Source organism: Carassius gibelio, chromosome B25 (genome assembly GCF_023724105.1).
Source record: "Carassius gibelio isolate Cgi1373 ecotype wild population from Czech Republic chromosome B25, carGib1.2-hapl.c, whole genome shotgun sequence".
NCBI lineage: Eukaryota > Metazoa > Chordata > Actinopteri > Cypriniformes > Cyprinidae > Carassius > Carassius gibelio.
In genome coordinates this window covers 3,572,064-3,586,528 of record NC_068420.1, presented here as the reverse complement: position 1 = coordinate 3,586,528, position 14,465 = coordinate 3,572,064, and the positions used below count along the sequence as shown (strand labels likewise).

Here is a 14,465-nt window from a genome sequence, read left to right as displayed (position 1 = left end):
TGAGTTGCATTTGCTATTTCCTCATTGGTCTCAAATGTCAGTGCTATTTGTGTTCTTATCACAAGAGAGGAATATCCCGTGTTTTCAACCACAAAGCGCGTCTCAAAGGTGCAGCAGCTTGTCTTGGCAGGCGCTTTTGGGTTTTTTCCCTGCTAACATTTTGAAGTCATCGCAAACACCCACCTCTGCGGTCATTCTGTTGTGGCTAGACGTTACTTTGCTCTTTGAGCACGAGGCATCTGCTATTTCCATCGGTGTGCAGTTCAAGTTAATGTGTGACACTCGTTGAACAGATGTGAGTTTCCTCAGCTGGGGAACCAGCCACATTTCGCCTCCCCAAGACGTCAGATCACCCAAGTATCTGAATTTGTTGTACCACTGGGGGACATTCTTTTCCTCCAGTCTTTCTCCAGAGACTTCTTAGTTTCTACGTCCTCCTCAGAGGGTTTGGCAAAATCATTTGCGCGGCTGAAAGAGTTTTCTACACTGGTTGCCTGAAGCTTTCCAGAACCGAATGGGATCCCCCCTCTATTCCTTCTCCATTGGTAAAGAAAGTGTTCCCGTGTCCTTTTACAAGCGTCCTATCGGGTGTCACTCTCGCTTGGGTCGTCCATTGACTCCGAAGAAGCAGATCATGTTTCTTTCCTGTAGAGGTATTCATTTCACACAATTGTACTTGATAAGTAAAGCCTGTCGTCGGCCCAGATTATGAAGCCGTTTCGGGGTGATTTAAATGATCGTTTCAGAAAAAGGGGGGGGAAAAAGTGCAGGATTTATTTTTTGGTTTGTCATTTGTTTGAAAAACTCAGTCTTGTGTAAACCGCAGGATCCCTGGGGTGTGTGTGGACAGCAGGGTTAGTGTACGCCAAACTTGGAGGGAATCTCAAAGAAAACGAGCTCAGAACCGCTAATGGTGTGCGTCAGACCACAAATGAGAACGTGAGCCTGGAAGCCAACCTTGTTTTTGTTGAACCTCGCCGTCTCTCCCTCTGAGGTTCTGTATTAATTTAGCTCTTTATTTTTTCCCTCCCCTCTAGTCGTTCCACCTCACGCTGAGCGACTTAGCGGCTGGTGCATATGGTTAGCGTTTGGTGGTATTTCTGTGGAGATAACACATTTTTGGATTATGGTATGGGAACATACGACACTGTTGATGCAATAATTTATTGATGTAAATATTTTTTCGTAATATTTCAATTTTTTTAAATTAATTGATGCATTCATTTCATTTCCTACAGGCCGTATTAAGATGGAAGCTGAAGATAAACATTTACGAGGAATGTACGTGTGTGTGTGTGTGTGTGTGTGTGTGTGTGTGAGCATATATGTACATTTCTCGTAATCGCCTATGAAGTTGTCCAAATTAAATGCATATTACTAATCAAAAAGTACGTTTTGATATATTTACGGTAGGAAAGTAGCAAAATATTCTTCACAGAACATGATCTTTACTTAATATCCTAATGATTTTTGGCATAAAAGAAAAATAGATAATTTTGACCCATACAATGCATTTTTGGCTATTGCTACAAATATACCCCAGCGAAATTGTACATTATAATATTGTGATATGATTTAAGTTTTTACCTATTTTGCTGTTTTTCAATTAATAAAAAAAAAAATTACTATTAATATTAGGTTATTTAATATTATATTCAATAAATTGTAGCCTGTGCATTAAGCCAATAACCAATGAATGATGGCATTAGATGATGCTAAATGAATCTAAAAAATGTTTTAAATATGAATTAAAAATCTAATTTAGAAATACACTACATTTGAATTTTAATATAATGTAATAATTAAATAAATAAAAATGTTAAATTAAGTAAAATCATTAAAATATATAAATTCATATTATATTTAATAAATTCTGGCCTGTACATTAAAATATTTACCAATAAATGATGGCAGTAGATGATGCTAAAGTTATCTAAAGATATTCTAATAGAATATAATAAATACTTGAATGAATAAATATATCCAAATCCATTTAAAGAGGTCTTTGTTGTTGTTTGAAGTCCCACACTGGTTTTACTGGCAAGTGGCTCTCATTGAGCTCTTTAACACCTTTCTTAAAGCTCTTTTCTGTCTTGTGTCAGTGGGTTTAACATGACCTTTAGTAGTCCTCAGGTATAGATGTTGGTGGTGTATGTGTAAACAGCACTTAGAGTAGCGTAGCAGAGGACAGGTGTTCAAATGCGACACCCTCGCTCTAATCCTCCAGTAATCCCAGCTGAAGCCATGTGTTCGCTATCTTGCTGCCGACGCTCTAAAGTACAGCCAATGGACGCCATCCAACTGAAGAGGTAGAGCTGAGGCATCGCCCTTCCTTCATAAAGAAAAACACTGGTCGTCCAATAAAATTGTCTCAATTGAGCAAAACGCTTATGCTTTAATGTCAGATGCATTGGGTTTAACTGAGAACTGGAATTAGTGCGTGACTCCGCAGTTCCCTCACAAACACTGTGGTCTTGTGAATTTTTAGTAACAAGATTGTAAATTCAAGAGCGCTCACTGGAGAAGGGAAGGCGCACTGAACAAAGCCGGCAAATGGTCCAAAACCGTCCAATATTTCTTTTAATAAAAGTGTATTCCAAATTAGTGCTGTCAAAATTGGCACGTTGATGCAGGCAATGAATTTTCCCAGTTTTATGGCTTTGAAAATATCTACGAATGAATTCCTGCCCTGTTCAGCTGTTATACTGTGCTCATAGTGTGTGCTCTAAAGTTGCATGCACTGTGCTTATTTCATATTAAAGTGCAAATGAAACTCCGAGCAATGCATGTAAGATCAATGTTGTGTTCAGCAGTGGTAGCTCTTAAACTAACAGCAGCCGTATAACCTTAAAACCCAGCTGCTGTGATGTCTGTTAATCAAAGAACAAAAGAAAACCGAGGAAATCAAAGACTTTTTTTTTAGCTTTAAGTATTCACCTATATTTAATTTAGAATGTATTGTTTGATAACTTTATTCATTTTCTGTTTATTTCCTTCTCGATGAAGGGCACAGGCAAATATGACATGACATTGTAACAGGTTTGCGTGAAAATTGTGTTTAGTTAACTTAAATTGGAAATTTGTTACTTTTTAAAGTCTAATAAATGTTAAAATGTATAGCTCTCAATTATACTGTAATGTTAGTATAGTCAACATTACATATAGTTGTTTCTACTAGGGATGTAATATATTGATTAATTCCATGATCTATTGTCGGAACGATCAATTAATCGATTAATCGTTAACCATAATGCTGCAAAATGCATCTTTTGCAGGCAACAGTTACTGGCACGAAAGGATGTGTAAAAGCTTTCTCACTTGATTTAATGGGGTTTTAGCCGGAATAAAATGCTAGTAGCAGGATTAAAAAAAGAATAGATGTGATTATGATCATTTGATAAAATCAAGAGAGCGCGCCATACACTTGAGGTCTGGCACGGAGACCGCTGAATGCGCGTATTTAAATGGTTTTGTGCTGCTCGTTGTATTTTAAAACACAATTGCAATGTTTTCAACTGACATTGAGGCATTAAAATAAAATGATCCCAAACGTAAATGTGGCACGCGTGTGACTGCGCTGCGCATTAAGTGAACTGCTTTCATCAGCCTCGCTACAGCAAAACACACTGTTGCTCACATTAATTTGATCGGATTTTTTTTTTTTGCGTTCCAGTAGGCCTAGCCTATTTTTAAAAATCCAGCATCTAGTGCATTAGATCATGACAGCTCATGTGTACTTGCAGACGAGGACGAGCGAGCGCGGGTTTGGCTAAATTTATTTGGAGATTACTGCTCATGTCTCATTCGGCACGAATCCAAATGGTTCCATATTCGCAATGTATTTGAATGTTAAACTGAAAAGATGATCCTCTTCATATGAGCAAAAACGTCATTGGAACAGAAGAGAGGACCGGTACACTGGTCTATTTAAACTGACCAGTCTAACCTTTTGAATGTTTAGTTGATTGTATTTTATTTTGATAATGAACAGACTGCGATGTAAGTTTGAATCGCTAGAATATACGTAGGCTCCAGCGATAAAAAAAAATAAAAACTATTTCACAAGTGTTTCCTTTCATTTGTGCACTCTCACAATAAAACAAAAGATTTGTGCTCTTATAGGGTCAGGAAAATGTTAGATCGTGACCGTGCCTTCATTGTTCTGGTTTGCGGGTTTATTTTCCTAAATCTTCTAATTTCGCAGGTTTATATTTATTATCTTTCACTTTTAATCGCATCTCTTGACTGCGTGTGGTAAACATGGGAAGGGAAATTAAAGATTTCATGAATTAAGAATTCGTTCTATTTATTAATTTGTTATTAAAAATAAATTTCAGTTAAATCATGGGTTATTTTGGGAACAAAATTAATGAAACATGGACAATCGCCACAAATGAATCAGTCGTAGGATTGAATTAACAAGTTGTAGGAATGAATGAATCTATCTGTCCTTTGTTATCTGATGAAATGACTTAGTTACTACATTTCTACTGCTTTTCATGTTGAAGAACTTTTGTATTGTTTCCATTTTAATGTACTTTTAAAGTTTAAATCACATTAAAAGCTTAATTAGTACATTGTGAATGAATGATGCCTTTATATATTTATATATGCCTTAATCTGATTGCATCTCTTATCAACAATTAACCAATCATCGATTAATCGTTTACATCCCTAGTTTCTACATTTAATTTGGAGGCTTCACATCTTGAATGTGAAGAATTATTGCAATATGCTGTAAAAATATTTTTTTAAACTCTAAAGTTAGTTAGGATTAATCGTGCTTAATCGTGAGCAATTTAAAAAATGTGATAATTTTTTTCTTTAATCGATTGAAAGCATTATTACAAATACATTTTTATTTTGATTTGTAATAATTTTGTGCAATGTGTTTTGGAGGAATCTTAAACCTACTGTGACTTAAAAAAAAAAAAAAAAAGATCCTTTATTGGCATTGATGGAACCATCTTTTTCAGTGTTAAACATTTTAATAATCTAAAAATAAAAAACTCTTTTCCACCTATAAATCATGTTTTGTGCATTGAAATGTTCAATGGATGTTAAAGGTTCTCCATAGATTCCAAAACCTTCATATTTAAAAGTTTAAAGTATAAGAAAATGTGTTTAAATTATTCAAATGTTTTTATTTTAATTGGTTCTTTTAACAGATGTTCACTGAAATGTTGTTAAAGATCCAAAATGGTTGTTTTCCTTTACATTAATGCATTTGGCTGGCACATATATCCAAAGCAACTTGCATTGCCATCATTTTATCCGTTATGCGTTCCCTGGGAATTGAATGCGTGACCTTGGCATTGCAAACGCCAGCTGCTTTATCAATTACAGCCCTCTTCTGCTGCTTGGCTTTGGTGAACAAGCAGTGAGTCACAATAGGAACAAATGTTTATGCTTCTTCAGTCATCTCTCATTAACAACCACCCACATCTTGCCTTTCCGTTTTCTAATTTCTTTTCACTTCGTACAGATTTAATATTTTGTTGTGGTACAGAATACACATTCGGTCATGAGGGTGTTTACATCCGAAGACGATATGAAATCAATCCAAACTTTGTTTTCAATACACTTTCTTGGTCTAAATGTGGCAAATTAAATGTTTGCTTGTTTTTTTTGGAAGGAATAAACAATGCAACATGCGAGGTTTGCTATTAATATTAAATTACACTGAAGACAGTTTGGTGTAGAATTTGCATTGAAACTGTTTTCTAGTAAATGTGTTAAATAATTACAAAGAAGCATCAAGTAACAAATTGAATTTGACATGAAATGTAAAAAGACTGAAATAGCTCTACAGTTTTATTCGCAACTTTTTCTAGGATTTAGTGCACAGACATCAATTTGCATTGACTTTTTCAAAGTTGAGTTGAAGTCAGTCATTCTTATTAAATAGTCTGATTCTTCTGCATGATTGTTTTATAAAGCAGTTGTTTGGTCAGTAAGTCCATTTATCTCAAACTACTTCAATAGCATAAGGATGCATGTCAACAGAGAAACGAACTAATTACTTTGCAGTAGTTTAAATTCATTTTAAATTAAATTGGCACATTTATCTTTGGTTTTAATTCGTTTTCACCCACCAAAAAGCTTTAATTCAATAGCCCATAATTAGATGATCAAATGGGCTCATGCGTGAAGTGCTGAGTTTGCAGGAGTGTTTGTGAGACCCAATGGTGGCGTTGGGGACGGGTTGAGGAGGAACAGCTGTGGCAGCTTATGATGAACCTACAGCATTAAGCATCATTGGCCATGAGTAATAATCACAGAGAGCGCTAATGGTTCTTGGCACTGAGGTTAAATAATCCCAAGCTCTGTTCTGTGTTCACATATGATAATTGCTGTAATTGAACGTAGAGGTTTGACGTTGAGCCTAATGTCAGCTAATGCTTCCATAGCTGTCTGTTTACAGTCTCTGTAATTGCATTACTTATCCTCGCATTACTCCTTTTACCTTACTTGAAATTTAATGTTAATTATGTTGAACTTTAATAACCAAAAAACGTATTCATAACTAGCAATACATCTAACCAGTTTTTCTTTCATAAGCCTTCAAACTTGTTTATTCTGGTATTACTTTTATAAATAACTTAAATCAAATGCAGGTAATGCAGATCAGTACTCAAATAATATTAGTAGTAGTAGTAGTAATATTGGTTTCTATTAATATATTTGAGTGTGCACTTTTAAGCCAATACTCATAATTTGAGAAAAAAGTTATTTATTTTTTTGTTTTATTTTATTTTTTTACCAAGGAAGTGGCATATAAAAACCAGTATTTTCTGTTTCGTACTTTTAATATAGCAACTTTAGGTTATCATAACATTAAAAATTCAAACTGATTATTTGTTCCCCAAAAAGCGATTAATCCATTGAAGCAATATAAAAGTTATTTTTCATGTTGAAACTGTTGAAAATACACAACAAAGTAAATTGATCCACATATGACAGCCTCTAAACTTGGTTAATACTAATCTTATTAATAGCTTGCGTTTCTTCCCCATCGCAGGTTCATCAATGCATTTAAAATGATACATTTTTTAGTGCCCCAAGGTCAATCGCATACGATTTGTCATGTGCATCTTGTCAGTGAAGCCTGTTCTGTGATTAGTAGTAAATCTCCATCGCATGCTTTCAGATGTAGCGCATTTAATACACAGAGCCATAAATCACTGACAAGCTGTACAATATTTAGTTTATAATTGTGTAGCTTGTCAGATACTGTTCTCAATGTGTGGAATGGTGCACTGTGATTGGTTGAGCGGATCTTTCGCATTTTATCGTCACTCGCTTACTGAATCCTTTCTGAAATCTCCCACAGATGGAGTCTCCGGTCTCCACGCCTGCACCTCCACCGCTACACCTCCTCGCTCCGGGCGTCAACGCTGACATCTCCTCCCCGTGTGAGCAGATCATGGTCCGTACGCGCTCTGTGGCCGTCAACACCTCTGACGTGGCTCTGGCCACCGAGCCCGAGTGTCTGGGTCCCTGCGAACCTGGCACCAGCGTCAACCTGGAGGGCATCGTCTGGCAGGAGACTGAGGACGGTAAGGACTGGAGCCAGGTTAAACAGTTAATCACTCTTATATTTAATGTTAAGCTCATGTCAGTTGAAATGAAGGCTAGGGCTGCTTGATTGTGGGGTGGGGGGAGGGTCTAACTGCAATTCTTCTGCAGTTTGTGATTTACAGTACTTCAGGATTTCTACACTTCTTTGTCGGGATGCATGCACTATTCAAAAAACAATTTTGATTATAAAAATCTGCAGGGAGCCCTGAGTTTCTCTCTTGTTGATAACTGCTAGTTCATAAGTGCTTCTCATTACAGTATTGAAAAGGCAGTTGCAGTTTCAAATACACATTATAAGTGTCCCAAAACTAAGAACAGATGCAGAGATGTGAAACTGAGCCACTCTTGAGATGCTGAAAACACTGGATCATGAGCTGCTCATATGTAAATGAACACAGAGCTGCGCTTGTTATCATTAACTAAAACTAAAAACATTTTCAGTATTTAAAAATAAAATGATTTAGGAAAATTTTATATAAATTATACAAAAATATTTTATTTCAGCTAGTTGCCAAAAAACACTTGTAAAATAATTTTAATTTTAAATAAAAAAAGTAATGTTCTAAACATGTTTAGTATCACTGAGATTATTATAATTTAGAATTGCATTATAATTTTTATTAATAGTTTGAATTCTTTTATCATATTTTCTGTGTTCATTTTAATTTAGAATGTTTAAGCAATTTAGTTTAGTTGTCCGTTTTAAAAATTTGTGTCTATATAGTTTTAATTCATTTTTGTTTCAGTTGTAGTATCTCAAAGTAAACGAAATAATAATGACTAAAGTTTTATATATATATATATATATATATATATATATATATATATATATATATATATATATATATATATACATTTCATTTAATGTCAGTTAACATTTGTCAATTAAATTCTTTTTATGGTCTTAGGTTTAATTAATTACAATAACCATGAATATAAAAATCTAATCAAAATACTAAAATAACACACAACAGCTGGTTTTATTTCGATTTCTCTAAATCCTTAAATGTAGCTTTTCTTCAGCCGCACTGAAAGAATCAGACCACAAACTTTCACTGAAGCTCCGCCCTCTAACAATGCTAGTGTTCTGATTGGCTGACACTCAGATTCTGAGATTCTTTTTTCTTCAGGATGCTTATTTCTGTCAGCTAGCAGAGATGTTTAATATGTGGTTTAACAAAAAATGCTAGCAGGATATTGCGCATATACATCTATAAACAATTAAGCCTGTTTTGTGCTCTTTGCCCATCTAGTAGAGTGCAGACTAGGGAGAACACACATTTGCTTGTTAAGCTTCCTGGACGCTAATTCCACCTTGGCTTTGAGCTGGAGCAGGTGATTGACAGAAAAGCTGCTGTTTGCCTCATTTTTCTCCCATAAAACCGATGTTTTTCATCCAGGACCGGTGCCAGACTGTTTAGATGTGTATGTCAGGATTGCGTTGCTGTAGCCATTAGCCATTTATGTGTGTTTGTGCTATAAACAAACAAAATCCAGACATCGCAGTTTGTTTTCTCCACCTAGTGAAGCTTAACCTCTGGGTTTTTCTTCTTAAGTCCTCTGAAGTGTGTGTTATTAGCTATCTGTCAGACACTCCTTTTTTTATTCTTTTTTTTTTTATAGACTGGTGGGCATTCATAGGTAAGTTACCCTGACAGTAGAGGTCTTGTTTTAGCAGGCTAATGGTGTTGTATGTTGTAACATGAGCAAGTCTTGCTCGGCTATTTGGCCGATGTCTGTTATTTGAACACCCAGCCGTGTTTCCTCTCTGTTCGATTAATGCAGAATCGCTGCCGCTGGCAATTTCAGGCAAGGTCAAAAGGCTCCACGCAGCTCGTACTTTCACCTTCGCCCACTCGTTCCATTAGCTCCATTAGCTCCGCTAACGCACAGAAATTGTGTTCGTTCACACCACATCAAATGCTTCCTGTCTTCCCCCGGTCTCTTCATATCTCCATCTGTCTCGCTTTACCTCCTGTCCTGATGATTCAGTGCTGAGGTCTCATGGCACAGTGGTTTCCATTTGACGAATGCAGAAAACAAGCCAGAGGAAAGTCTGAAAGCACCTCCAGAGAGGGACACGGGAATGAGCAATAACAGCCAGACCAGCATGCCTTGCAGTTGGAGGCTGTGGAGCTGTTAGAGACGTCTCTGTTCGGACGCCCGGAGGCTTTCTGAGCTCTTTGGAGAGTTGTGTAATGGATGGACGTCTGGGTTATTGGTTCATCTGATCTACAGTGGCTTACATAAACTAGTGTGGTGTTTATGAAGTTCATACGAGACAGAGTTATCATAGTTTTGAATTTTACATGAAGTGTTTTTTTTTGCACTTTAATTTCAAAATTTTTTTTTTTTTGGTTTAGTTTTCACACTGATGCTTTCACTAAATTCTTATTTTTTAACATTAGTCAACTAATAGTGAACTAACAAAGAACTATTTTTATAGCATGTTAGTAAAAACTGTTTTAGTTGACAGTGCATTGTCTTATTGTTTTAGTAAATTAAATTTACATTAACTGAGATTAATAAATGCTTATGGCATTGTTTGTTCGTGTTTACTAATGTTAAACAAATTAACTCGTTATAAATTGTAGTGTTAGCGCTTTCACTCCACTATTGTTAGTTTTAGCTTCGCTTTAGTGTTTTTCAGTTTTCATTTAGCTTTAATCTTATTATACTTTTAATATTTTAGGACTGTCAAAGTTAAATGCATTTGACTAAACTAATCTGATACAATTGCTAAACTAGTATAATTTAATCGAAAATGTTATTTCTATATTGCCAGTCTTTTTAATGCAAGTGGGTTGTGAATTTAAAATTTTTATATATCATTTCTAATAATATAGCTTTTATTAATTTATTTTTGTTTTTAATAAGTCATTCAGCAAAGACCATTAATGGCTTTTGGGATCAGTGTTTCACAATTAAACCTGACAGGTCTTGTAGTAGTAGGTGTTCGCAATCCGAATAAATCACCGCAGCTAATAGAAATGTACTTGCACAGCTGGCTAGTTTCTCTGCATCACTGGTGCATGAATTATTCTGCATATGTATGTGACTCTCATCCAAAACCTTGCATTCTGTTTAACTGAAGTCATGCTCATTTGCACCTGAAGTTTAAACAACCTCTTTGCGATGTAATCTGACTACCAAATGCTGACCTTTGGGGCGGCAGTGTTTAAAGGGAAGCGTGCGGATCAAAGATCGCTCTCCTTCTGAGCTGTCAGCATGAGGAGATGGAAGTGCCCCTGACCTGGCAACCCAGACCCTCCTCCATCAGCCTGCGACCGCTCATCAAAACCAGAGCGAGTAACGGGAGGTTCACGGAGAAGAGACAGTAGATTGGGCGAGGGAGCAAAAAGCTCAGTGATATTTTGCAAGAGCAGCACAGCAACATGCGTTTCTGCGCCAAGAGTCAACCCCACCTGCTGACACCCTCAAATCTCCCAGTGCTTCATGGCTCCTGGAGTTCTCTGCCAGAAAAACATCCCTGAGGTGGGCTGGCAAGACACTAGCTCGGCTTTGGCAAAACTACCGGAGTTTTTTCCAGGCCAGAGTTGTTTCGATTCTTGAATCCGGGTGGCAAACCTCTACACACGCATTGCAGGTTCTTTCTGTCTTTTGAGCCAATATCTCCAAGCAAGTTTTCTCCTATTATTAGACGTTTGCCATAACCAGTCCTGTTTTCACCATCCTCAAAGCGTGATGTTCAAATAAGCCTTTGTCTCTCCCAGAAATAAAAGGGATTTGAAGCAGGAAAATGGCGGAGGAGATAAGACAAACTTTGTTCTGGAGAACGGCCAGACCTTTCCAAACAATTCGAGGTTGTTTACTTCGCTGTGAGGAGGTCCTTGGAGCTGTCTGAAAGCTGTTTCTCTTGGTGGCACATTTCCACCTCTCCAGCCGCCGTGTCTGTCATAAACATGGTGGCGCTGTCCAAATCCAGAGCAGAAGTCTAGTGCCGTGGCCATTGTGCGCTTTTCCGAAGGAATGTAATGAAGACAGACACTTGACATGAGGATGTCAGCTCTGGAAAAGACACAAAGAGCCCTGTTGGGCTGTCGTGTTTGCCCTGGAGAGAGTGGTATTCATTCCTTTTCTTAGTCTCTCTCGTCTCTTTCTTTTTTTCTGTCAGTCAGACGGACCTCGCCAAGCGAAACACACACAGAATGCCAGATCTAGCCTGTCTGTTTCTCTCTCAGCCTGTGGTGAAGCCTCAACTCGGCCTCGCTCTGCTTTTGGTTTTGTTCCACACTTCCCTTTTCGTCTCTCTTCCTTTTTTCCTCAGATCTTCCATCAAAGTCTTTCTCCTCCTCGTCTAACGGCCCTCACATCTCGCAGCGGGGATCCAGCTAGCTTTCTGGGTTCCTGTCAGCACTCGGCAGGCTGTCAATATTGGACAACAATGACCAGATGCGGCTCGTTCTCGCTCACATTTCTCCTCTGGCTTGTGCAAGCTAAAAATCTGAAACCGATGAAGACATGCAAGCTAAGAATGACCTCAACAGTGTTGACGTTAGTTCCTCAGAGCTGTCTTCTGTAACGATAAAGTGATATCGCCTGGGTCTTTGTGAGTATTTTCCAGGTTTGAATGGTGCGTTTTGTTGAGTACCTTTCACACTCGTAGGATTCAGTCCACCCGCTTTACTCAAGGGTTTATAATTGCCATGTGGCAACCCTTCGTCGTCCACTGGGAAAACTTCTGAGGATGGATGTCTGGGGGGAGGGATGTTACTAAGCTGTGCCAAATCACTAGTGTAGATATTAGAAAAGAAGGGCCCCTTCACGTCCCCTCCTTCCCCTTCTTCTTTCCCAGGAGACCTGCTCACCTCGGTCATGTGACCCAGATAATCAGAAGAGGCAGCCACCAAAGCAAGCATGATCACAACCTCATAAAAAAATACAAAATCAGGTCTTTGACAACCAATTCTGTTCTCAGTTGTTTTAAGATAACTGATTGTTTCTGCACTAGTCTCATGCAAAAACAGATGTCAAACAGGAAAATCTGTAGCTTATTTTCAATTCAGGATTTCCTTCATTGTATATTTCTTAAGTGGTTTGATGATCATTTCATATAAATATTGAAAATAATGCACCTTCGTGCACGTATGTCTACATAACGTTGTGAATTTTTTTTTCCTATTGATTATTGAATCAAAAAATGTATTAAAATGCAGTACATGCAAGGTGTACAATGTGCTTTTTTCTTTCTTTTTTGATGTTGTGTAATCTTGTGCTGTGACTCCAAAAAGGAAGAAAGAAAACAGATTTACCTTTTAGATATATATATACATATATATAAAATTAATGAAGATGTGTATACTCATGGCAAAAATCTGTAAAAAAAATAAATAAAAATTTACACTCGTAAAAAGATGATTTTTTTATTTATTGTGATTGTAACACTTGAGCCATTTAGTTGAAATAACTGAAGAAACCTTTCTTTATTGTGGACGTAATCTCTCTTGAAATATATTTGATAACAGATAAACAAGGGAAAAAACCAGTGTGACACGTAAATTGGCCTATGCTGAGTTTCAGTTCATTTTTCTGACACGTTAAATTTGTTCACAGAAAGGAAACTCAAATGGCAGAATGCGACATCCTATTTGTTTTTATTTTACAAAAGCACAGTGTTTTGTTTTTCATTGTGAATGAATTGCCTGTATTCGTTTGTAAGGACTTGATGTGTGTGTGTGTGTGTGTGTGTGTTTATGTTTATATGTATATATATTGCTTCTAGTCTTTCTGTTTTTGTCCCTGTGTTCGGACAAATCCCAAATTAATCAGACACAATAACTTCTAAAACTCCCTTTTCTATGGACTCTCCCTGACCTTGAGCTCTCGTGAGTGACTTGTTAGCCTTTCTTTGTCCACCCGGTCACACCGATGCCCTTTCCACTCTCTTTCTCTCCATTTGACCTTCAGCCGGTGAAAAGAGGGGCTGTGGGGAATGGCGAGTTAAAAGAGAATAGGAAAGGAGGTGCTGGGTCAATGCCGTGCGACCTGCAGTCTTGCCCCCTCCCCACACCCAGCGGGACACAGGGGCAGATTATGGAGACCATGCTTGCCCATTATTGAAACTCTTTGAGGGAGAAATTAGACTGGTGACCCAGGCAGTGAGGGTCCCTATCCCCCCACCCCCCCCAACCTTCTTTTTTGGGCTTGTCAGTTCTTTGTTGCCAATAGGATACTCTTTGATGATGCTATTGGGGGAAGGTTGGACTAAAGGGCCTAAAGCAATAGCAATGACCCCTTTATTGCTCGGAGGCAAGGGCGCTGGGTGGAAATGGTGTATAAGATGACAAGTGCACTGCTTTTTGGGTAGAGGGGTGCTAGAATCAGACTTTCATTCTCCCCAAGTCATTGCCAAGATTAACTTAAAGGCTAACCCAAAGAGAGTACTCTAAGCCTCAGTCTCTGAATTTACCATGTTTGTTTTTGCTAGTTAAGGAATCAATCCATTTGATCTTGGGGATTCTTCAGGTGTGGTACGAAGGGTCTTTCTTCTGTGCATCAACATCCAGTCTTTTTAAGCTCCCAGTCCCCCATGTCAGTTTCATGTAATGTAGCTTGTGGTTATATGTAAAATTGCTACCTGCCTTTTAAACAAAAGCAAAAACAAACAAGTGCCCTCAGTCGACTAGCGTCAATCATTCAGGGCTTTTTAGTGTCTATTTCTTAACTCAATGAGACAGCGGGCTCTTCTCTTAGCCTTGAAAATGTGCCTGGAGTCTTAGTTTGGACTTGTCTGGTGCACCAATTTGCTTCTCTTGGCAGCTGGACAGCACAGAGGTATGCAGAACAGCCATTGAGAGCCCCGCGCAGCAAGCTGGAAAAACAGCCAAGGCGAGCACAATGAAGCAGGCGCTCTCAGCTTGTTC

At 37.8% G+C, this 14,465-nt stretch overlaps 1 protein-coding gene across 4 annotated transcripts in view; it reads left to right on the top strand.

The window, feature by feature from the left end:
• Positions 1-14,465, top strand: part of znf609a (zinc finger protein 609a) — a 92,550-nt gene that overhangs the window by 64,792 nt on the left and 13,293 nt on the right. For all 4 annotated transcript variants that reach the window (XM_052597182.1, XM_052597184.1, XM_052597185.1 and 1 more), the window contains one exon: positions 7,334-7,559. In XM_052597182.1, the coding sequence (XP_052453142.1) occupies positions 7,334-7,559 (226 nt within the window). The remainder of the gene's footprint in view (positions 1-7,333; positions 7,560-14,465) is intronic.